The sequence below is a fragment of the Manacus candei genome, unplaced genomic scaffold (genome assembly GCF_025592945.1).
Source record: "Manacus candei isolate 608988 ecotype Guabito, Panama unplaced genomic scaffold, ASM2559294v1 h1tg000076l, whole genome shotgun sequence".
NCBI lineage: Eukaryota > Metazoa > Chordata > Aves > Passeriformes > Pipridae > Manacus > Manacus candei.
Window position 1 is genome coordinate 2634312 of NW_026138124.1, and position 25283 is coordinate 2659594.

At 52.0% G+C, this 25283-nt stretch overlaps 1 protein-coding gene across 5 annotated transcripts in view; it reads right to left on the reverse strand.

Moving 5' to 3' along the window:
• Positions 1-25283, reverse strand: part of CALN1 (calneuron 1) — a 173125-nt gene that overhangs the window by 55990 nt on the left and 91852 nt on the right. For all 5 annotated transcript variants that reach the window (XM_051809613.1, XM_051809612.1, XM_051809616.1 and 2 more), the window contains one exon: positions 11259-11371. In XM_051809613.1, the coding sequence (XP_051665573.1) occupies positions 11259-11371 (113 nt within the window). The remainder of the gene's footprint in view (positions 1-11258; positions 11372-25283) is intronic.

Genomic DNA, 25283 nt, shown 5'->3' on the forward strand with positions numbered 1-25283 from the left:
ATTATCTCTAATCACCAGGGTAACTATTCTCTAAGGTATTACCCAGGTATCCCAAACGAAAACACCATTTCCCCACAGAAGAAAGGAGCACAAACAGACTCAGCTCTTCCCTCAGTTCCCGAGACCTCGATCCTGAAGGATTTTTGCTGCCAGTTCTCTGCCTGTGCTGTTGGGTCCAGCATGAATCAAGAAGCCATAAAGCAAAGAACAAATCTAAATCCTCTCATCAAACTGAGAGCAGGACCCAAAATGTTGGCCTGGGAGAGCCAGCACACATCCCTTCCCAGCCCCCAGGGGTGTTATTTTGGACCAGTTCAGCCCTGTCCCACCGGAGTTTGCTTGTTCCCTGTTCCCCTGTATTCTGAGGCACAGGAAGAACTGAATTTATTCTTTATTTCCTAAATCAAGAGCTTAACGTGGACTGAACTGAGCCTGTTCTCCAAAGGAGGAAACCATCCCTGAGGGGTTTAAGGGAACACTGGAGGTGGCACTCGGTGCCCTGGGCTGGGTGCCAAGGGGGAGCTGGGTCACAGGTTGGACTCCACCCTCTCAGAGGTCTTTTCCAACCTCACTGATTCTGTGAAACATGAAGTTGGGAGAACTCCCAGAAGATGCAGAAGGTGGCAAAGCCTCAGCAGGACGGAGCTGAGGTCCCTTCTCCACCAGCCTGGACACACCTGGACATCTCAGGGGTTTGTTCTCATTCCCTTAAACACTTCACAAAGTTAACAAAACAACAACAATCCTGGGGAAGGGGTGGTATTTTCCACACCTATCCCACACTGAATCAGCCATTCCTGGAGGGTTTCAGCATCACTGGAGTCTATGATTATGATATGTAACATATTCCACTTTTGCTCTGAAACTGCCCTTGGCATTTGAGCCCCTCTGACTGTCAGTAGGGCAAAGAGACACAGGCTGAAGGGGGGTTGGAATATTCACACAAGTGTTCCTGAGCCACGAGCTCAGTGGGGTTTTCATGCCAGTTGTGTTAAAGATGTGGCTTTAGGAAATGCAAGGATGGAGCTGATGTGTAAAAGGAAGTATTGGGGACAGGATATGTTTTAACTTCAATTATAGTCATGGAATGGTTTGGGTTGGGAGGGATGTTAAAGCTCATCTCATTCCACCCCTGCCATGGGCAGGGACACCTTCCACTAGCCCAGGTTGCTCCAAATTGGCCTTGGACACTCCCAGGGATGGGGCAGCCACAGTTTCTCTGGGCAACCTGTGCCAGGGCCTCACTACCCTCACAGGGAAGGATTTCTTCCCAGTATCCCATCTAACCCTGCCCTCTGTCAGTGGGAAACTCTTCCTCCTAGTCTTGTCACTCCAGGCCCTTGTCCAAAGTCCCTCCCCAGCCCTGCTGCACCAGAGGTCACTCTGGCTATTTTAGGAGTAGATCAAGACTGGGCCACAGAGCCACTAATGGGAAGATCACAGAATTATGGAATCACAGTGATGTGGTTTGGAAGGGACCTCAAAGCCCATCTAGTCCAACCCCCTGCAATGGGCAGGGACACCTTCCACTAGCCCAGGTTGCTCCAAGCCCTCTCCAACCTGGTCTGGGACACTTGCAGGGATCCAGGGGCAGCCACAGCTTCTCTGGGCAACCTGTGCCAGGGCCTCCCCACCCTCACAGCCAACAATTCCTTCCCAATATCCCACCTATCCCTGCCCTCTGGCAGTTTAAAGCCTGGCTAATTTAGTGAGAACATGTGCCTGCACACCAACTAGCCCTAAAATAAATATTAATATTGGCTCAATTGTCTCTTCATACAAAGGACACAAGTGCTGGAAGCTGAGGGTCCTGGGTTTGTCTTCCCAAGGGATCACAGTGCCTGAAGTGCCTGAATTCTGTCACCTCCACAGAGCCTGTCTGCCTTTGGGACAGCTCTGCTCAGAGCCTGCTCCTCTAAAATGCATCAAAATGCATCACTTTATTTCATTTGTCTTTTCATTGCTCTGTCACTTCCAAAAGTTCGAGGAACTGGAGCTTCACGGGGGAGCTGATGGATTGACAACGATGTTTGCTGCCAATAATCCCCCAAGCAAACCAACCTCAGGGGGAAACATCTAAACCAACACACTCAGCAAGAGTGGGAAGAGATTAAAAACATGCAAATCATTGTTATGTGGTTATTTTCCTCCAGGGAAGGCAACAGCCTCCTACTCCCTGCTCCAAAAATGGGGCAATTCCATGAACTCCACCGTGGACCTCGCCGGGTTCTCTCCTGAGGGTCGTGTTGCTGCTCAGTGTGGGAATGTTGGACACTGGAGAACAGCTCTGGAGGGAACTGCACCACCCTCCTGGCTCCTTTTGAACAGAGATCTTTCCCCTCCAGGTTACATCTGCTTATTTACATGAAAAAAAAGGATCAAAATCAGTTTGGAACCCTTCCCACCACACTCACAGCTTGCTGAATACTTCCAGCTTCCTCAGGTTGCTCTGCCATCAGTGTCTCCACCCTGATCCATTCTTTTACCTGTCAGTAAATGTGTGGGGATACATAACTACCTATTTTAATTACCACTTTATAGTGTGGTGTGTTATTCAACAGCCAAAATAACAAAATCATCTCTCTGTGACACCATTCCCCCCACCAGCTCTGGAGGCTGCACCCATCTCAGAGGGCAGGATTTCTGTCTTTGCCAGCACAGAAATACACCCAAAGCTCCACAGACAGGCAGAAAACACACAGACAAAGAAACAATTTCTCAATGAAGTGGCAAATTTGTTTGAAAAAAAAAAAAAGCCTTTAAGGAATTTCTCTTGAAGATCAGCATCTTCCCCCCGACTTGGTAGGACTGTGTTGGGGCTCTGCTGGGAAATTGTAATAATAAATTCAGAGCCTGAATTTATTCTGGCTCTGGCACAGGGAGAGGTGATGCCACAGCACCAGGAACACTCTCAGTACCTTCCCATCCCCCCCAGCCCAGGAGATTCCTGCCAAGACCCAAACCAAAGTGCAACAGCCCCAGTGGCAGCACTCAGGGCACAAGTTCTTGGAGAAACCAAGGCAAGAGTTTGTGCAGATCCCTTGGGAAGGGGAGGGAGGGGTTGGCCCAACCCCCATCCCACCTCCTGCCATCAGAGAGGTTGGCAAAGAAGAATGGAGGGAAATGGGGCAGCATGGCCAGGGCATCTCCATCCAGGGAAAGATCCCTCAGCAGGGATGGCCAGGGAATCCTCTCCACCTTGAGGGCCAAGGGAAAACCTTCCTGTGGATCATGAGGGAAACATCTCCACCCTGATGGCCAGGGCACAAATTCAGTGTGGATGGGCCAGGGTAACATCTCAACCATGATGGATGAGGAAAAACTTGAGTATGGAGGGGCAGGGAAACATCTCCACCCTGATAGTCAAGGAAAACCTCCCTGCAGGTCACCAGGGAAACATCACCCTGATGGATGAGGGAAAACCTCAGCATGGATGTCCAGGGAACATCTCCACCCTGATGGATGAGGAAAAACCTGATTATGGATGGTCAAGGAAACATCTCCACCCTGATGGCCAAGGAAAGACTTTCCTGTGGATCATGAGGGAAACATCTCCACTCTGCTGGCCAGGGAAAAAAACTCAGCATGGATGGCCAGGGAAACATCTCCACCTTGATGGATAAGGAAAAACCTTCCTATAGATCTCCAGGGAAACATCACCCTGATGGATGAGGGAAAACCTCAGTATGGATGCCCAGGGAAACATCTCCACCCTGGTGTCCAAGGGAATCTCCCATCCCATGGTATCTCAGGACAGTTGGTGCCTGGAGAACCATCTGCCAGGGCCACCAATGTGCCACCACCTTTGCTCCTCAGGCCAGCAAGGCCGTGCCCAGTGCCAGGGGGACACCCAGAGGTGGTGGCTGGGTGGGCATGGCAGGGCAGCAGTGGAAACCCTTCTCTTCCATAGGAAATTCCCAGCAATCCCCAACACAAGCTGCTCCTTGTGCCTCTGCATGAGCAGAAATCCAGAAATGCCCTCTGGAAGAGGCACCAGGATGCTCCAAAAGCTGTTTCAGGGCTGACCCATGAGGTATTTTGCTGATAAAACTGAAAATCTTAATATCTAACCATGCCATTACTCCAGGCTGGATGGTTCCAGGTGGGTTTATTCAGAATTCCAGAATCCCAGAGTGGTTTGGGTGGGAAGGAACCTTAAAAACCAGCCAGTCCCACCCCCTGCCATGGGCAGGGACACCTTCCACTAGCCCAGGTTGCTCCAACCTGGCCTTGGACACTCCCAGGGATGGGGCAGCCACAGCTTCTCTGCCCACCCTGTGCTTCTGGCTTTACATGTTCAGGTTCCAGCAAAGGGCACCAAAAATCTTGGATACACGCTGGGAAAACCTGAGTTAAACCCTGTGCTGTAGAAATTTCCTGGCAGCAGGACCTGCAGGTCCTTCCTCAGCACCACAGCATCCCCTGCTCGTGTGTCTCACACCAACAAACCTCAGCCTCCACCTGGGCTACAAATACCCCACCCCAGAGATCTTCTGCAGCTTCTCCATTTCCATTTTTCTAGAAATCTTCCTTCCCTTCCTTTCTTTTTTTTGTTGTTGTTGTTCCAAGCAAGTCATTTCTTTTTTAGCTTTTCTTTCACACAAAAGGTCATTTTCTTTCTAAACACATTTGTTCCCTGCAAACATTTGCCAACACTTGAGGGGTTTGTTTGTTTGTTTATGAGCAATGCAGTGTCTCTTTTCCTGCTTTTCCCTCTAATTCTTCAATTTTCACAGTGTTTTTGCTCCACTGAAAGCCAGGACTGGGAGGCAGGGCAATATATGGATTCCCATCTCAAAGAGGGGATTCTTTAGGACAAAGAAATAGAAAAAGGCCACCACTGTCAAGCCTGTTTTAAACAATTCCCAAGCTCTGATCTCCATTAAAATCAGACTTTTCTTATGGTCAATTAAGGACTCGACAAATTTACTGCAGTGCAGTGAAAGAGGGGATTTGGTTCCAGGAACTGAAGTATCCAGGGAAGCCAAAGGCAAAGTCCTCCAGTGACACCTGGATTGCAGATCCTGACTTGTCCTTTTCTCTGTGCAGAGGGGAAGGGTGGATCCTGGGATCTGGTGCTGCTTGGGATTTAAGGACTTGCCTCTGGAAGAAACTCCTTCCTGACCCTGGGAGGGCTGGGATTTGGGATTTGAAGACACAACTGTTGTTGATAAAACTCCCCTGGGTGTTTTTGTGCCGCCTCTGCCCCATCACCCAAAGGCACCTTTCAAAGGCCTCCAGAGAAAAATGATCCCCATCCCAACACAAGCAGCTCTGGGAATGTTTCTGGTCCTCAGAGGGGCTGGAGAATCAGATCCCCTGGGCAAGGAGGCCACAAAAAGCTCCAAACCCTCTCCCCAACCCTGTGCACACATCAGATGATGCTCACAAAGGGTCGTATTTCCTAAACATTTCTCCTCACATTTGCAAGCAAAACCACTGAGCAGTTCCTATTTCCCACATCAAGCAGGGGCAATAAAACCCACAAAAAAGCCACAGAGCTGCAGCCTGAGTTTATATATAAACTGGCCTAGAAAAAATAACCTCTGTACAGCAAGAGCTGGTGGGGTTTGAGTCCATGAGTGTGCACAAAGCCCCATCAGCTCCTGCCAGGGCAGCTTTCCACTGTCATCCTGCAGGCAGGAAGCCTCTGGATGTGAACTGGCTGCTTTAAATAGGCTGGGAACCAAAGCTGGAGAGCTTTCTGAAGGCTAAATGTGTCAGGAAGGTGGTTGAGGAGAAAAAACCCAGCGGGACAATGAAGCTGTGCTGTTTTGCTGCTCTTGGTTCACAGCTGCTTCCAAAACGTTGCCATTTCCAGAGCCTCCAGTTCTGAGCTGTAAATTTGATCCTGGTGACTTGAGAAGTGGATTTTGTTACAGGGATGAATGTGCAGTGGTGAAAATGAGGCTCCTTCACAGAAAGGGATAAAATAGGGCCTCCCAAAATCGCTCACTCCTGCCTGGTGGTGGATCCAAAGGGGTTACAGGGATGGGACAGTCTCCCTGTCCAGGGACAGCTTTACCACCATGATCCAGGAACCTCTGCAGGGTTCACATCTGCACCAGCTGTGACAGCACATCTGTGCTGGCCACAGGGATCAGGAACAAAGAGCAGAGTCCTGTTGATGGACCCAGAGTTCAGCTTTCCCAGCCATGGAGTGCAACCCACTCTTTGTCAGCAAAGGGAGATTTAATGGAGCAACCAGAACTGTCTCCTTCTGCTGGTAATGGTCTTGGCACCAACAGAGCAGGTCCATTGTACATAAATCTGGAAGGTCCTTGAAAGCCTTGCTGGGACCTCTCAGGTGGCTTTGAGTGTCCCCAGTGCACACAACACCTGAGCCACTTTTCCAGACTTTCTTTTTACCACCTGGAGTAAAACTGGCACTTTTGAAGCACGAGGCATCTCTGCATCCCTGAGTCCCAGACTCCCAGGATGTGCTGAGCTGGAAGGGACCCCCAAGGATCATGGAGTCCAACCTGCCACCTGCTGTGCAGGACCCACATCCCCAGTCCTGCCTGTCCCCCCAGAACTGCAGAGACACCTCTCCAGTGGGGAAGTGTGAACTCTGAGCAGCAGAGCCCCTGTGTTGGTATTCTGCTCTTCCTGCTCCTGCAAAGCAGCTTTATATATCCCCAAATAAATATTTTATCCCCAAATAACCAGGCTGCTCCTGAGCACTGAAGGGACACCACAGCTGAGTGGATGGTCCAGCCCCATCCCCTGGTGCAGGACAAAGCTGCCACAGCTCCAATGCTCCAGCACAGGAGGAAATGCTGTTCCCTGCAGCTTCCACATGCACACAGTGAAGGGAGAAAGGGGGGGGGGGGACATAATCAGGCCTCTCAGATGATCCCTGTACAAAGTATTGACTTTTCAAAATAATCTCATCAGTGCTGCTGGGCACAGGATTTATTCTGCTCATGGTGCAGTTGCAGCCTTGCTGTTTAACCATTCAAACTTGTTCTGACTTCCAAAAGCATTTTAAGCCAAGACAGGGGTTTATTTTAATTAAAACCCTGTCATCCAAGGTTGTTATTACTTCTGGTCCTGTTCCTTCCCCCAGGGTCTGGAGATCCTCCACACTACATCCTGTAGAACACTTGAGCCTGAAGGTCTTTGCACTCAGCAAGTGGACAAAAAATTGTAAATGAATATGAAATCTCACTTTCTCCCCTCTCTTTTCATCCCTGGCAGGGCACAGGGCACAGATTTGGAGTCTGTTTGCCAAAAAAAACCCAGGAGCTGCTATTTACCAATACTGATGTTTGGCTTTCCTGTGATGCTCTGGGTCTAAATCCCTTCCCAGCCCTGAATGGCCCTGCAGTGGAAATGCCTCCAACTCACCTGGACAAAACAAAGCCCTTGGGGCAGAACTGGAACCATTAGGCTTTTTTCTCATTATGCTTTTTTTTTTTCCTCCCCATTTCATTCTGAATGAAGGTGGAAGCAGCCAAAGGGGGTGTTGGAATCAATGCTGCAGGTTTTTCATGGGGGGGCTGCCCCAAACCAGGCCTTCCCTGGCTGCTTCCAGCCTTCCAGCTCCTCCTGACTCCCACCCTGCCTGCCCAGGGCTGGCTAAGGGTGACCAGGTGTGTGCAAGAAACATTTAAGATGGTTTAAGAGTGTCTTAAACATTTAAGACAGTGAAAGATGTCTGTGCCTGGGTAAATACCACTTCCACTTGCACACAGGCTGAGAAAACCCTCTGGAAAACAGAGCAGGAGAACCTGGGGATGTTCTCCAGAAGGGGCTCAGTGGGAGCTGCATCCCCCAGGGGAAATGATGGACTTTTGGGATGGAAAACAGCCCATGTTTCCCCACCTCTCCTGATGTCTCATTGGTGTATTTCCAGGGCTGAATTTTGCCTCCCCTCAAACACCTCCTGACCCTGTGCAGGGAGCAGGGAGAGCCATTCCAGGTGGAGCAGAACAGATCATTCCTTCCTGGGAAAGCAAGGGCAGGATGCCCTAAACACACCCTGATAGGATTCAGTTTAAGGGATGAGCCTGAGATGAGCTCAGCTGGGTAAAACCTGGTGCTACCAAAGCCAAGCTCAGGGTTCAATCCCCTGGGTGGACTCGATGGTCCCCGTGGGTCCCTCCCAGCTCAGACCTTCCTGTGACTCCAGAGAGGCTAAACAATCCTGGAAATCCCACAGGGGAAAGCAAGGAGGGAAAATACATCTGAGGGATGTACAGAGACCCTTCATGTCTCTACTACCTGCCCAAGCTCAGGTCTTGGCTGAATCCCCCCTCTCCCAGGCTGTCCTTTGCTCTTGGGGCAACACATGGTAGTTGGGATGCAGCCTTTCCCTATTGTTTCAATCCTGCCCTTTCCACACATGATTCCTCTCTCTCCTTCCTATTCTTCCACTGCTTCTACCCCTTTCCCACCTCCTGTAGCCCTCCTGCTGGTGTCAGATCCATCCCCTCTGCAGCTCCTTCCCTCTGGAACCACCTTCCCATGTCCCACCAACTCCCTCCCGCCTTCACCTGCAAATGCAGCTCCAGGCCTGTTCCTTTGAATTCCTCCCTCCTTCTGCTGCTGTTTGTTATTTAACTCTGTAATTGCACTATTTCAAGGGATTTTAAGGCATGTTTGGAGCAGAGTTGGCACAGAAGTGCCCCACTCTAAAAGTGGGATCCTCAGCAAAAACACCCCGAGAGCCAAACCCGTGAGAGCTGGAGCGAAGCTGTTGGGGTGGAAGAGGGGAAGGCACTTTCTGGATGCCAAGGTGGATCCTCTGTCCCCCTGGGACTGATGGAAGAGCCTCTCCCAGGTGCCTGTTGCTGCCTGTGGCTTTGGGGTGGGGTTTCAGGCTGGCACTGCCCACCCAGGTGACCCCCAGGCAGGAGGGTCCCTCCCTGTGCCACCCCGCCCTGGGCACAGCTCGTGGGCACTGCCCACTCCTTGGGGAAGGGCTCTGGCAGCAACCCAAGCCCCCTCTCCCTGCCATTCCTTCCCAGAGAATGGGAAGATTGCATGTCAAGGGGATGTGGGAAGCACAGCCAAGCCCTGATGCTGGAAAGGGCTTTGTTTCCCATCAGGAATCCCACTGGAGACAATGCAGAGCCATAAATGCTCGAAATGAGGTGACTTATGGCCCTGCAGATGCCTTGGGTAAAGCCAGGCAGGAATGGGAAGAGGGAATCTGCTCCCTGGGTGACACCTATGTGAATTTTCCTTGCTTTTTCTTTGGGAAAAAGCAGCAAAAGGATTGTAATCTTCACTCCTATCCCAGGAGAAAAGCAATTTGAGCTGAAGCCTTCCCTTCCAAGGCTTTGAAATCCAGGGAAGTGCTATGGAAAGAGGTGTATTTTTACCCTTAGAAGGAGAAGATCACAATCATTGTTTCCCGAGGCTGGTGGGATTCAGTCAGGGCTTTGTTTCCTGTAGGAACTCCCCAGGGCTGTCCCTGCCCACTGAGGGGCTGGTTGTTGGAGTCTCTGCTCAGTTTTCCCTCACCCCACCCCAGTTGGGGGGGCAAGGAAAGCTGAGCCCAGGATCCTGCTGCTCCAAATCCACAGCTCCCATTCCCCCCTGATCCTGCTGCTCCAAATGCACAGCTCCCATTCCCCCCCTGCCCCTCTTCCTCTGGGCAAAGCCACCTCAGGCATTCCCAGGGGCTGGAGGGGCACTGAACAGCAGCAGCTTCACCAGGAGAATTCAGAGAGGGCTCCAGACTCTTCTGCCTCCCCATCCAAGAGCTCAGCTCACGAGCTTGGCTTTCCCAAGAGCTCCAGAGAGGGGCTGGAAGGGGAGCCTGGAAGGCTCAGTGGGACAGGATGGTGCTTCCTCCCCTCCCTGGTGCTCTCCCGTGCTGGGATGAGGCTCCCAAGGTACAAAACATTCCTGGTTCTCCCAGTCCTGCCCTTCCTGATGTCCTCCAGCCCTCACCTCCCCCCCAGATTCATTACACACCAGAGGCTTCACCCCCATCAAACTCCTGCTTTGACAACCAAATCCTGGGATCCAGGGCAGGATTTCCAGGGTTGTTTCTGTCACGTGCCAGCAACAAGCTTTTAAAAGACTTTAAAAATACTTTTAGAAAGCTCCACCCAGTTCAGTCTGGACTGTGCTGGAGGGCAGTAAAAGAAGACAGAAATGCTCATTTCCAGGTTTGGCTCTTGTGATTCCTGTGAACTTGGTCACAGCTGAAGTGTCTGAGCAGGCAGAGGCTCTTGATGGCCAGTGAAATGAGCAGCAATCTCACAGGAAGCCACACATTTAATCCATTGGCAAGAAAAGTGCAGCACTGTGGGTCTGGAGAGGTTTAATCCCTGCCATAACAGCCTGCACTGCTTTTCCTGGAAGCTCTGATGCTGTTGGAAATCCCACTGCAAGGCTGACAAAAGGCAGCTCCCTCTGGCAGATCAAACCCCCTCCCAGGGTAAAACATCCCCTGTGCCAACCCAGCCCTCAGCCTGGGCACTGAATTCACCCCAAAAGCACCAGTGAGACCTGATCTCCTGGGCACACTTTGCTCCACAGGGAGCATCCCCCACCACAGCCCAGGGATGTGGAACACGGCACATTTTGGAGACACTCCTGCAGATTCAAGGTTCCCAACTCCAAAAATTCATCAGGAAAAATCCTTTTCTCTTCCAAACCTGAATTCCAAAATGCTGCTAAAGATGTTGCCCAAATATCTGGGTGATTTGTGGTGTCCATTTATCCCAGGAAGGGCTTTCCCTTCCTCCCACACAGGGCTCAGCTGGACACAAGTCCCTCCAGCACTGCCCCTTACACAGCCCATGGCTGACAAAAGGCAGCTCCCACTGCCAGACCAAACCACCCCCCAAGGTAAAACATCCCCTGTGCCAACCCAGCCCTCAGCCTGGGCACTGAATTCACCCCAGAAGCACCAGGGAGACCTGATCTCCTGGGCACACTTTGCTCCACAGGGAGCATCCCCCACCACAGCCCAGGGATGTGGAACAGTGACACAGTTGTAAAGATTCAAGGTTCCCAACTCCAAAACCTCCTCAGGAAAAATCCCTCTCTCTTCCAAACCTGATTTCCAAAATGCTGCTAAAGATGTTGCCCAAATATGTGGGTGATTTGTTGTGTCCAACTCCATCTATCCACAGGAAGGGCTTTCCCATCCTCCCACACAGGACACACACACAGCAGACCCCAGAGCCCTTTCCACAGGCATTCCCACTTGGAGAACATCGTGTTCTCCCCAACAAACCCATTCTGGAAGCTGCTGAGAGTTGGTTAAAGTTGCATTTAATGAAATGCTGACTTACCTGCCAGAATATGCTGTCTATTGTGTTCCCCAGAAAGCCATCCCTGCCCTCCGACGACACCAGCTTGGGGCCCAGGATGGTCATAAACTCATCGAAATCCACCTGGCCATCCCCTGGAATGAAAGAAAAACGTCATGGAATTATGGAGGCAGGGAATAGTTTGGCTGGGAAGGGACTTTTAGAGGCCATCTAGTTCATCTAGAGCACCTTCCACTGGATCTGGCTGCTCCAAACCCTGTCCAACCTGGCCTTGGACACTTCCAGGGATGGGGTAGCCACACCAGTGCCTCACCACCCTCACTGTTATCAAGGAATTATCCCTGAGTGCCAATGTCCAACCTGCTGCTCTGGATCTGCTGCACATCAAGGACCCACTGTGGCACCTCCCACATCAACTCCATGGTGCCTCCAGACCCAGATCCTTTGATATTCCCAAAGAATGGCACCTCCCACATCAACTCCATGGTGCCTCCAGACCCAGATCCTTTGATATCCCAAAGAATGGCCCCTGATGTGGCCCATCCACACCTGAAGACAGGACCAGCCTGGGGTTGAACAGGTCATTCCCAGCTCTGGAGAGCCTGCAGGCCAGTCCCTTCTCCCAAAGCCCCTCTGGCAGGAGGACAGGAGGCAGCAGCACGTCCAGGGCTCTTCCCTCCCAGCTGCCAAACGTGTCTCTGCACAACTTTTACAGGGCCAGCCCCATCCTCCAGAGGGAGGGAGTCCACACAGAGCAGAGAGCCAGACTATTGCAAATCCACAAGGCATTCCATTCCAGCTTTCCAAGAGCTCTGGGAAGCCCGGAGTGCTCGGCAGGCAGTGCCTTTAGCAGGGAGAGGAGACTGCTCCTGCCACTAATGAGCTGAGCTGCTGCAGTCCTGAGCCCCTGCGTGTGCTCCAAACCAGGCACGGAGCTGTTTGGAGAGGGAATTGTATCCAAGGTCACTTTTCTCTCCAAGAACTTCTGCCACGAAAACGAAAATGGCAAGAAAAGGGATATTCCTGCCTGCTGAAGGGTCTTAAAAATACCAGTTTGTCTCAACAATGTCTAGACCTTCTGCAAGTATTTAAGCTTCTGAAATCTCTCAGTCCATGGGCACACCTGCCTACACGTTATTGAGTGAGTGGATATATTTACCCTTTTCCAAGTCTGGAAACAGAATCAGCAACTGCAAGAGCTGCAGTTGTGTTTTATTCACATTTAGAACCCGACCTGACTGCACCCACCTCTCCAGGCAGCTGCTGTTGCAAAGTCATCAGGTGGGAGAAGTGTCTTAAACCATCAGATTAAAACAGATTAAATCATCAGGTGGGAGAAGTGTCTTCAAGCATCAGACTGAAGCAGATCAAGGCCAGGGCTGCTGTTAAAATGCCCCCCCCTGCCTGCAGCCCCTGCAGCCCCTCGTGCACCACGTCTGTCCTCTTTATCACATCTCAGGTGCTTGATCCGAGCAGAGGCACCCACTGAAATCCCTCCTTATCTTCCCAGAAAATAAGCAGAGTCAAAGGACTGTTTGCCAGGATAGTGATCTCCAGTCAGGGGGGCTCTGCCTGGAATTGCCTGCAGGGAATACCCTGGGGCTGAGCCCTTGGAAGAAGCCCAGCAGGGATTCGTGGTGCCTTTGATCCTGGAACATGCCCAGAGATCCCATCTCGCTGCTGGAGCTGCTCACACCTTCAGGGCTTTGCAGGGCTGAGCCCTTGCAGCATTTCTGCATTTCTGGGGCAGCTTATTAAGCAGTAAAGGAAAGGGGTGGGCACCCCATGCCTTGGAGAGCCGTTCTTTAAAACATTTCTGGGCTGTGGAAAGGTGTGTTCCCTCTGCTCCCCCTTGGGAACGGTGTCGAGCGGGATTGGATCAGTCACAGCCCGTGGGATCACCTGGGGAGGGGAATGCAGGGTGACAGGGGGGGCTGGGTGATTGACATCACACCCAGGTCTCCGTGGGAAAGCCAGGGACGAATCCATCCGTGGGATTCAAACTGGGATGCACTGGGATGCAGATTTGGGATTCAAACTGGGATGCACTGGGATGCAGATTTGGGATTCAAACTGGGATGCACTGGGATGCAGATTTCTCGAGATTAGCGGGAAAACAATTTGCATTTCAAAGAGGCTCCTGTACCTGGCCCTGCACAGATCTGGGCTGTGCACGTGCAACCCTCAAACTATGAGATGTTCAGTTTGTGTTTTCTACGATGTCCTTTCACCCCCAGAGGACAGGCAGGACTTCATCCCACACATGACTCATGAGAAAGCAGGGGCCAGGACTGCTGGACTCCCTGTCTGACTCAGAACAGGCAGACCCTGCTCCTGACTCCCCTGGGCCTTTGCCAGGGATCATAACTAACTTCACAGGCTTTAATTATCAGCTTAATTATGGCATTTGCCACAACCTCAGAAGAAAGATGCCATTAAAAAATGCATTATCCCATTATTGACTTCTTTTTCAATTAAAACTCTTAACTGGCAAGGAAGCCAGACCCCAAAACACTTTAGGTGGTAGAAATATCCCTTTAACATTCATTTCAAGCTGCAGAAAACAAACCTTCCTGCCATCAGGATCTCAGGAGACAGCAACATCATAATATCAAGAAAGAGAAATCATAGTTTTGTCTGAAAATCCCTTTTGCATTGTTTAACTGCCAGGAGAGAAATACAAAAAGCTACACACAGGTTCCAAGTCTGCAATGAGAAAACACACAGGGGTGCTTTCCACAGCCATGGCATCACCAGGTAGTGCCCAATACCCACAGCCCATCAGATCCTGAGAGCACCCAGCTCGAAATTTGTGTTGGGCACAGTCCAAAGGCACCTTCCTCGTCCTCCTCCTCCTCCTCCTCGTCACGCCCAGGGTGGTACCAGCTGATGTGTGATGCTCACACTGAGCATCTGTTCTCCACTCTGCTCTGGAGGCAAATCACCCCCCACACACGTCCCCACGTTCCTCTGCTGTGCCCACAGATGTGCTGCTCTCCTGGGCTCACAGGATCCCAGGATGTGCTCAGCTGGAAGGGATCCACAAGGAGCATCAGTCCAACCCTGAGCCCTGCACAGGCCCAGCCCCAAGAGTCACCCCCTGTGCCCCAGAGGATCAACCAAACCCTCCCTGAGCTCTGGCAGCCTTGGGGCTGTGCCCACTGCCCTGGGGAGCCTGGGCAGTGCCCAACCAGCCTCTGGGGGAAGAACCTTTGCCTGAGATCCAACCTGAGCCTGCCCTGGCACAGCTCCAGCCATTCCCTGGCTCCCAAGCCATTGATATTCAGAGCTCAGAGCCATGTGTGACCTATTCACAAACTAACATTGAGCTGGGTTTAAGGAGTGGGGAGAAGGGGAGGAAAACACCAGGAAAACACCAGGCTGGAGCATGTATGTTGTCTGTGCTCTCTCACCTTCCCTTGCTCCTCCCCAGGAGCCATCCTGCAAGCCCTGAACAAGAACACCCACCCCTGGCCCTGCCACCCCCCGGGGATGTGTGATGAGTGTGGTGTTCTCATCCTCCCTCACCTCCTGCCCCCAAACCCTCACTGAGGACTTTAGCAAGGAACACTGAAGGAAACACGGACAGGAAAACCCCTGGTGAGGACAGAGGGGGCACAAGCAGGTGAACAGCTCCAGCCAGGGTGGAGTGACAGCCCAGTGGCAGTCTCTGTTCTCCTCTCCCTGCTCCCAGCTACAAATGCAGATGAGGTTTACAAACCCAAGTCACCCTGAAGTCCCTGCCTGATGAGGGGACGTGGTTTAGGGTGGGCCTGGCAGTGCTGGGTTAGTGGTTGCACTTGTTGATCTTAGAGGTCTTTCCCAGCCTTAATGATTCCATGATTCCAAGTCACTCAAACATGGGAATAACTTCCTTACAACCTGGGAGGGCAGAGAAACCCTGAGGCACAGGGGGTGGCTCCAGTGGAACAGGGGAGACTCAGATGGCAAGGGGGGTGAGGAGCAGAGGGGTTCCAGGCAGGATGGCACATGGGTTACTGCCCATCACTGAGGGACAGGTCACTGCTTGTGTGGGCACTGAGCAAAGCACCAGAGCTGAGCTTCACCCCTGCTTTTAACCCACCTAAACCACTTATTTATTTCCTGACAGTTCTGCCCTCACATCTTTCTCCCTGGCAATGCTTCCTCTGACTGCTGGCATTGATGTCAAAGAGTCCCAGGCAGGGTGACAGTCACGGCATGACTAAAGGATGACTCAGAACATCTCTGGCCACATCAGCACAGACAACTCAGATCTGCTCAGCACTCCCAGCCCCTCAGCACGGGGATATTGGGCTCATCTTGTGCTCCCAGTTACCACAAAGGTTGGCTCCACTGTCTCAGTTGTCACAAAAACCAGGCAAAGGTGATAATGAGAAGGAATAACAACGAGCCACAGCAATAGTGGGAGCCTGATTGCTCCAGCACGGAAAAAGGATGCTGAAGGCACCCAGCAACATCTTTGGGGGCTCTGGGAACCTTCTCAGTGACCAAAAGGGGTCACAGCAAGGGGTCATGGACCTGCCAAAGTCACCCTGTGCACTGTTTGCTCAGGGGGTGCAGAAAGGCCTTGGGGACAATTCCACCTTGCAGAACGTTTGCCGTGCTGGGAGCCCAGTTTGGCTGCTCCCATGGAGCTCCACAGAGTTACAGCAGGGAATTGCTGGGCCCACAGAATGTCCAACACATTTATTCCAAGTGTGGGCATGGCAGGGGGTTGGAATTGGATGATCTTTAAGGTCCCTTCCAACCCAAAGCACTCTGTGATTCTCAGTGCACCAAAGACGATGGGAAACCCAGGGCTTTCCAGCTCTTCCAGACCCTGCAGCCCAGAGAAATTTGTACTTGCCCACTCCAGGAAGGGGTGTCTGCTCCTTTGAAAAATACCCATGAGGTTTTCCAAGTAAACCCACGGCATCACAGAATCTTTAAGGTTGGAAAAGCCCTCCAAGATCACGGAGCCCAACAGTTCACCCAGCACTGGTGTGTTCACCACTAAACCATGTCCCCAGGGGCCCCATTTCCATGGTTTTTGAACACTTCCAGGGATGGGGACTCCACCACTGCCCTGGGCAGCCCCTTCCAGTGCCTCACCACCCTTTCCAGGAAGAAATTTTCCCTAATACCCAACCTAAACTTCCTCTGGCACAACCTGAGGCCGCTTCCTGCTCATCCTGCCCCTTGTTCCCTGGGAGCAGAGCCCGACCCTCCCCAGCTCCCCCCTCCTGTCAGGGAGTTTTCGAGGGTGAAAAAGGATGCAGAAAAAAGAAAATCACAAATGATTCAACATCCACAGAAAGCTTTAAAGGTACCACTGCCCTCTATGAAGCCAGCTGTGGGTTGGACACACAAGTCAGAGGGAGACAAAAGACCACTTTTGAAAGGGGATTTACTCTCCTAAACTACTTCCCTTCAGTTCATTCCTACTGGGGTTGTGATTCCAGATCCCCAGGACAAAGAAGTTTCAAGTGCCATCAGCTGCTCTTGCTGGTTCTCCACTGGTGTGTAAGAGCTGAGGGCAGAAAATCCCAACCCTCTCTCTAAGCTGAGGAGTTTTCAGCTCCAGACAAAGGATTTCATCTTCCCTCAGCCCCCTTTGATGGGAAGAAGGGAAGGTTGTCTTTGCTGGGGGATGTGTGGAAGGACACACACAGGCAGAGCTCTGCCATCACCATATCCCACAGAATCCCAGGATGGGTCAGGCTGGAAGGGACCCCAGTGGGTCACTGGTGCCACCTCCCTGCTCAGGCAGGGCCAGCCCAGAGCACAGGGCACAGGATTGTGTCCAGAGGGGTCTGGAATCTCCCCAGGGAGGAGACTCCAGCCCCACAGCCCAAATTACCCCCAGCTGCACTTGGACACCAAGCCTGAACCCTGTCCTGCCTTGTCCTGAGCCCACAGAATCCACCCTCACAGGAGTCTGCCAGGCAGGGGAGTAGGACCCAGTAGAGGGCTGCAAATCCCCACATCCCAGGGAGCAGCAGCCTCCTGCAAACTCTCCTGTCTTTGTGCTTTGAAGGAATAATTAAATGCTTGGCGTGAACCCACCTCACCCCCCTCCCCATGGGAGAGCCAACCCTCAGCCCTCAGTCAATCCCTGTCCAAAAATCTCCTGTTGGAGTGGCTCCCTTGGAGGATGTAATTAAATATTCATTGGGCTGAAGAAAGGCAGAGGGAAGGGAAAAGACAGGGAGGAAAACGTGCATGGATTGCACCGTGCATGGATTGCAGCATCTCCACCCAAGGACACAACACACTTAGACTGGGCTTTCAGAGCCTTGTGTATTGAAATTAGGCCTGATTGCTTCCTAAATAAGTGTTTTTCCTGGCCATTCCAGGGATCATCACAGCAGGAGAGGGAAGAAAAGGAGAGGGGGAAAACCTGCATGGATTGCACCGTGCATGGATTGCATTGCCTCTACCCAAGGGCACAACACAGACTGGGCTTTCAGAGCCCTGTGCTTTAAAGTGGGAGCCTGGATAATCTGGCCTAATTGCTTTCTAAATAAGTGTTTTCCCTGGCCATTCCCAGGATGGTCACAGCAGGAGAGGGAAAGAAAAGGAGAGGGGAGGAAACCTGCATGGATTGCACCGTGCATGGATTGCATTGCCTCTACCCAAGGGCACAACTTAGACTGGGCTTTCAGAGCCTTGTGTATTAAAATAATCAGACCTGATTGCTTCCTAAGTAAGTGTTTTTCCTGGCCATTCCAGGGATGATCACAGCAGGAGAGGGGAAGAAAAGGAGAGGGGAGGAAACCTGCATGGATTGCACCGTCATGGATTGCATCGCCCTTACCCAAGGGCACAACACACTTAGACTGGTCTTTCAGAGCCTTGTGTATTAAAATAATCAGACCTGATTGCTTCCTAAATAAATCTTTTCCCTGGCCATTCCAGGGATGATCATAGCAGGAGAGGGAAGAAAAGGAGAGGGGGGGAAACCTGCATGGATTGCACTGTCATGGATTGCATTGCCTCTACCCAAGGGAACAACAGGCTTAGATTGGGCTTTCAGAGCCCTGTGCATAAAGTGGGAGCCTGCATAATCTGGCCTGATTGCTTCCTAATTAAATGTTTTCCCTGGCCATTCTCAGGGTGCTCAGGTTGTCCCTCTTTCCAAGCTCCCTGCCATGGTACCACACACCAAACCCAGCTGTGTGGAGACTCCTCAGTATTCACACTCCCTTTTTTCGCTCCAGTTTGACCTCCAGAGTGCAGGTAGGTGATATATTTAAAGTTAATGAGCTAGTCTGCTGCAGCTCGGGGCCCAGGCACACACAACACTCCTGTTTATTTTTATTCCCTTAATAGCTCCCTGCAGTGCCTCTCTGTCCCGGGCTGTGTCATTGCTGTGCCCACGTAACCCAGGCACAGATAATGTAGTCTGGGAAGGGCTCTTGCTGCTGAGCCTTGCAGTGATGCAGAGGATGTGCAGGGAAAAGCTCCAGCCACAGGATATTTCCCAGACGAGTGTTTGGGTTTCACAGATTTTCGGGTCAGAGCCACAGCCTGCCCCTTCCCCCAGCAGCATCCACAGACTTTCTGCCTAATTACAGCCACAATCCATAACTCCGGCTCCGGGCACGGGAAGGCTTTCATGAAACTTCCCACTTGGAAAACAGCTTGAATTATAGGCACCCATGGAATGGGCTGAAATGAGGAGGTGAAGCTCCACTGTGGTGCTGACACAGCTTTTTTTTAAAGGGGAAACTGAGGCACGGAGTGTCCTGGATGTCCCCAAAGGAGGCTGCCAGAGACAAGGATGGAGGGACAGGACAAGGGGGAATGGCTTCCCACTGCCAGAGGGCAGGGATAGATGGGATATTGGGAAGGAATTCCACAGGTGGTAGGGCCCTGGCACAGGTTGCCCAGAGAAGCTGTGGCTGCCCCATCCCTGGAAGTGTCCAAGGCCAGGTTGGAGTAACCTGGGCTAGTGGAAGGTGTTCCTGCCCAGGGCAGGGGCTGGAATGAGATGATCTTTAAGGTCCCTTCCAACCTAAACCATTCTGGAATTCTGTGAAAAGCTTCACTGGATCTGAAGGAAAGGATGAAACATCTGCCCTGCAGCCAGCTGGGCTCTCAGGGACCCCTCCAGTCCCACAGGTTTGGTTTGGGGGGGGCTGTGTGGAATTGGCTGCTCTGCTTTGCTGACAAGTCCACAGAAAAGCTTCACAGACTGTACAGACACACATTCCTGGAGGAGGAAATTTCCATGGGGGCTGGAAGGCTCCATCAGAGCCCAGAGAGACGGAGCTGGGGGGTGTGAGGAGGTTTATCCATTCAACACTGAGCAGAGGACCTTGAGAGTTACTCATTCTGACAGCACTTTGCCTTGTCTGGCAGGGCAGAGGAAGCAGCTGCACAGGACTTGTTTGCTTCCCATTAAAAAGAAAGATCTATTAACTCCCCGTGTTTGCCCAAGGGGAGCCTGTCTGGGAGCTGACCTGGGAGACAGTGATGGAGGAGGACAAGGGCTCTGCCTCCACAGGGGGACGTGTCCCCTGCTCCAGCACAGCCACTGCAACAAGGAGGATGCTGTGAGTGGAGGAAGAGTCCAAGGGAAACAGTGACTGCAGGAAAAAATAAATATCCATCAGACACCTGCCCAGCAGTGTCAGCTCTGCCAGCCCTGGGGAGCTGCACGATGCCCCAATTCCCAGCCCTGGGATGAGATTGTCCTGCAGGGAAGGGCCCTGCAGAGCCTGCTGAGTGTGATGTGCCCCCAGCACGGCCACCCTGAGCCCCCACTGCCCCCAACCCACAGAATCCCAGAATGTGCTGAGCTGGGAGGGACCCCCAAGGATCATCAGTCCAACCCTCAGCCCTGCACAGGCCCAGCCCCAAGAGTCACCCCCTGTGCCCCAGAGGATCAGCCAAACCCTCCCTGAGCTCTGGCAGCCTTGGGGCTGTGCCCACTGCCCTGGGGAGCCTGGGCAGTGCCCAACCAGCCTCTGGGGGAAGAACCTTTGCCTGAGATCCAACCTGAGCCTGCCCTGACACAGCTCCAGCCATTCCCTGGCTGCTGTCCCTGGTCCCCCCAGAGCAGAGCTCAATCCCTGCCCCTCCTCTGCCCCTGCCCAGGAATTTGGAACTGCACTGAGGTCTCCCCTCAGTCTCCTCTGCTCCAGCTGAACACACCAAGTGCCCTCAGCCCCTTCCTCTCAAGGCCCTTCCAACTTCGTTGCCTTCCCACATCCCTGAAACCCTCTCCCTGTGCACCCAAACCCAAGAGGGTTCCTTTGCAGGTCTTTGCAGAGTTTGTCACCAGTTGATCTCTTTGTCAGATGGATCAAGAGGAGCAAAATCACGACCTGACTACCCAGGACTTTAATTAAAGTGGCTCCCTGGGCCCTGGGAAGAGCAGAGAGCTGAGTGAGCATCACAGCCACCACCAGACAGCTCTGAGACAACCAGCAAGTCACAGGCTCATTAAAACACAGACAAGGTGTGTTCCCTGTGGCACACACGTCCTGTGAAGCCAAAATCCTCATCCCGGGGGCACTGTGTTTTAAAGAGTAAATAAAATTAAACAGGGTGCAAACAAACCACAGGGCACGAGGTGGATCCCAGAGCACAGGACTCTGCCCTGCTGGAGCACAGGATGGACAGGCTTTGGGGTGGGATTGCAGCCCAGGGTTTCCCTTTGTCCTGTCCATTCAGCACAGCTGCCCTCAGCCATCCTGGCACTTCAACAAAGGCAGGATTTGACATTCCTGATGCCCCTCTTCCCAGTCCTGAGCTGCACATCAGCCAAGCCTCACCAGCAGCTGTAATTACTCTCCATTGTCCTCAGTGAGAACACATAATATGATAATCTCCATTTTCCAAATAAGAGCAGACAGGAAGAAAGTGGCCTCTATAAATAAAGACAAGTCTCATCAAATCCATCTCGCTGACCAAGATTCTCAGCTCAGCAACACACTGGAAAGGACAACCCCCTGAAGTGTTGTGACATCAGTTCTCACACTGAATAACCAGAGAGCTCTGAGCACAGAGGACAAACCAAACATCTGCAACAACCTGTCTGTGCTTTCCCTGCCCCATCCCTGGGAGTGTCCAAGGTCAGGTTGGATGGGGTTTGGAGCAACCTGGGCTAGTGGAAGGTGTCCCTGCCCATGGCAGGGGGTGGGATGAGATGAGCTTTAAGTTCTCTTCCACCCCAAACCATTCTGGGATTCTCTGATTCCTGTTAACTGCATTTTAACACAGAAATGGTTGCTGGTCCTCCACTGTTTTCTACAGTTTCATGTTAAGGGGTTGAAACACAAGGAAACATTCATGGGAGTGAAAAAAAAAAACAGGAAAACCCAAATAAGAAGAGGGGGAGACACAAAAGGAAGAGATAAAATGTTTTCAGCTTGTGAATGTCAGCCTGTGCCACACAGGGCACTGGAAGCTGATCTTCTGGACAGAAGCAAACATTTTATTGGTCAAAGGTTGGACTTGAGGATCCTGGAGGTCTTTTCAACCTTAATGATTCTGTGATTTGATGGTTTGGCCATGAAATGCCTGCAAGGAACTCACCTTCTGCTGGACACAGGGGAAAGCTCAGCACCTAATTTTTAAAAGAGAGGCCCATTCTCTCTCCAGATGTCCCAGTGCATGTCCTTTGATCCGCCCGTCCTTGTGAATGGAGCTCCCAGCTCTGGTGTCCCTTCCCTCTCTTTGGGAAGCAAGTGCAGGCAAAGCAACGTCTTTGTACAAACCCCGACCCAGCAGCAGGACAGCAGTGACACCTTGGGAGTGTCCTGTCACCAGCCCCTGGCACCCTGCAGGCGTGTCACTGTCATTTTTGCCCTCTCCAGAGAGGATCATGGAATCACAGAGCCATTAAGGTTGGAAAAGACCTCCGAAATCACCAAGTCCAACCTTCAACCCAACAGCCCCGTGCCCACTAAACCAGAGCACTGGGTGCCACCTCTGCTCATTCCTGGAACACTTCCAGGGATGGGGACTCCACCCCCACCCTGGGCAGCTCTGTCAGGGCTACACAAGCTTCTCCATGAAGAAATTTTCCCTGATATCCAACCTAAACCTCCCCTGGTGCAACTTGAGGCCGTTCCCTCTCATCCCATCCCTTGTTCCCTGGGAGCAGAGCCCGGCCCCCCCTGGGTTCCCCCTTCTGTTGCAGAGAGTGAGAAAGTTCCCTCATGCAAAGCAAAGGATGACAATAATCCTTCAGAACCCCATTCCGACCATGGAGCTGCCCAAACCTCCACCTGGGAGAGCTGCACATCTTCCAAACCCTTTTGCCAGGGTCCCCATGAACGTCCTGCTGGGTTCTCATCCCTTCCTCAATTCCCTGCTCCCTCACACAGAGCTTGGGAACACACCCAGCTTGGTGGCAGGACAAGAGCAAACAGCCTCAGGTTGTTCCAGGGGAGGTCTAGGTTGGATATTAGGAAAAATGCCTTTGCTGAAAGGGTTGCCAAGGTTTGGAAAAGGCTGCCCTTTCCCAAGGGCAGTGTTGGAATCCCCAGCACTGGAGGGGCTCACCAGCCCTGGGGATGTGGCACTTGGGGACATGGCTCAGTGGTGGCCTCGGCAGTGGTGGATCATGGACTCAACGACCTTAGAGGTCTTTTCCAACCTTAATGGTTCCATCCAGGCTTTTAAACTGGTTTTTAATTCCTGGTTTTCCAGGGTGTCACCACTGTAATTTTCCTGCTCCCACTGCCACATCCCAGAAGGTGACAAAGGCACCAGGTGAGTCCCCTGTTCTCCCAGAGAACCAGCTCGTCTTTGGTTTGATCAAAGCAGTTCCTATTCGTACTACAATAATTTGATACACTGGGGTGGGTGTTTTTCCTTTCCCCCCTCTTGAAGCCTGAAGTTATTTTTCCAGGGTTCTGAAAAGCAGCTGCTCCTCTAATTAGTACATGGAGTGCTTATTTTATTCCTCAGATAAAAGTGTCTCATGTTGTAACGAACGAGTTTGACACTTAAATCACACATTCATCTATTTTATTGCAAAAGCTCTGCTTAAAGTGGAGGCACCCCAGATAAGGCAACACATTTAATGTGCCATTTCTCTGCATTTTTATTAGCATTACTGCCAATTGGAAGAATTTACAAATAATTCCTTTTTTTTTTCCAAGCACGGAAATATAGATTAAATATTTTACATTCCCCCCTCCTGGCAGAACATTCCAGGTCAGTCTCCAGATTGCAGACAGAAACATCCCCACCTCTCCCAGCCTGCAATGTTTATGTTCATGCAATACATAATTATGGCTAAGAATAAAGCAAATCAAGGAGAGAAAGGTAAGATTTGACCTCTAGTTCCAGACCAAAAGCAAACAAAGTGTCCCTCCAAGGCCCAGCACCCTGGAGAGATGCCCAGGGGCTCCAACCACCTTCTGCAGGGATCCAGTCACGCCCCACTTCCAGCAAGATGTAAGCAAAGCTTGGGCCTAATGGGAATCTCATGCCCTGGCACGTGATGGAACCACCATTCCTCACTTCCCTTCCTAAAAAAGGAACATTTTTGTGCTGAAAATCCCTTTTCCTTCTGTTCTATTTTGGTATTTTCCATCTCTGGGTGGTTCGTCAAAGGGGGTTTCTGATGATTTGTAAGAATTCTGATGATTTCTAAGATTTCCCTGGAGACCTTGAAATCTTCCAAGGAGCTTCTTATTTTTCTCCCTAATTCATCTTTTTATGCCAACTGTTCTTTCCCCCCGTGGCAGCTGTGCCCCTGTTCACCTGGGGGAAGCACACCTTGCCAAATCATGGAATATCCTGAGAGGGAAAGGGTCCCACAAGGACCATCCAGTCCAACTCCTGACCCTGCACAGACACCCCAACAATCCCACCCTGTGCCTGGGAGTGTTGTCCAAATGCTGTTTGAACTCCCAGCAAAGGGACTTGGAAGGAAAGAGGGAGAAGGTGTTTTTAGGGAATGCAGTGGTGCTCCCCTGCCTTTGCTGAGGATTTGGAAGAATTAGATATTCCCTGGAAATCAGAGCATTCAGCAAAGCAGAGAATTCAGAGAGTGGCTGAAGTTCTCTGCAGGCAAACCAAGGGGCTGCTGGCATGGCCTGTCTGAGGGAGGGCTGGGGGCAGCCCCTGGGAGCTGTGGAGGCATCAGAGGTGATCTGACACCTCCTGGCCAAAGTCCAAGCTGTGCCACGGCCATTTGTGCTTTATTTCAAGCAGTGTTTTCGAACTGACTCCATTTTGCCTTCAAATGGGATGAATTATGGAAAGCCCCTTCCTTTCTGCTCTGCTGGGGAGGCTCTGAGGGTGTCACTGAGCACACCTGGTGGCACCTCCAGAGTCAATCCTGTGTTATCACAGACTGACAGAATGTGCTGAGCTGGGAGGGACCCCCAAGGATCATCAGTCCAACCCTCAGCCCTGCACAGGCCCAGCCCCAAGAGTCACCCCCTGTGCCCCAGAGGATCAGCCAAACCCTCCCTGAGCTCTGGCAGCCTTGGGGCTGTGCCCACTGCCCTGGGGAGCCTGGGCAGTGCCCAACCAGCCTCTGGGGGAAGAACCTTTGCCTGAGATCCAACCTGAGCCTGCCCTGACACAGCTCCAGCCATTCCCTGGCTGCTGTCCCTGGTCCCCCCAGAGCAGAGCTCAGTCCCTGCCCCTCCTCTGCCCCTGCCCAGGCAGTTGGAACTGCACTGAGGTCTCCCCTCAGTCTCTTCACTGAGCTGGGCACTTTGTGGCAGGAGGTGAGACCCAGGTGTGAAATGCTCTTGTCAGCCCAGTTCATGCTCAGCCACAGCCCCACTCCAGCATTTGCTCCTCTTCAAACACCCTGTGTCCAACCTGCCAATCCCACAGCACCAACATCTCCTCAGCCTCACCCACACAGGGCTCAGCCTCCCTCTGTATCCCCACAGAAAATAAGGTTTGCAAGGAAAACCAAACTCAGAGCAGCTCTGGCTGCTCAGTTTGAAGCCCACCAGTCAAACAAGCCGTGGCAGATCCATCCCCTCTGCCATCCTGCAACCCCCCCACGCTCCTGAGGGGCTCGCTGAGGAAAACTCTGTCTTTGCACTGAAAGTTCTGGGTCTGCTCAGGCTGGTTCAG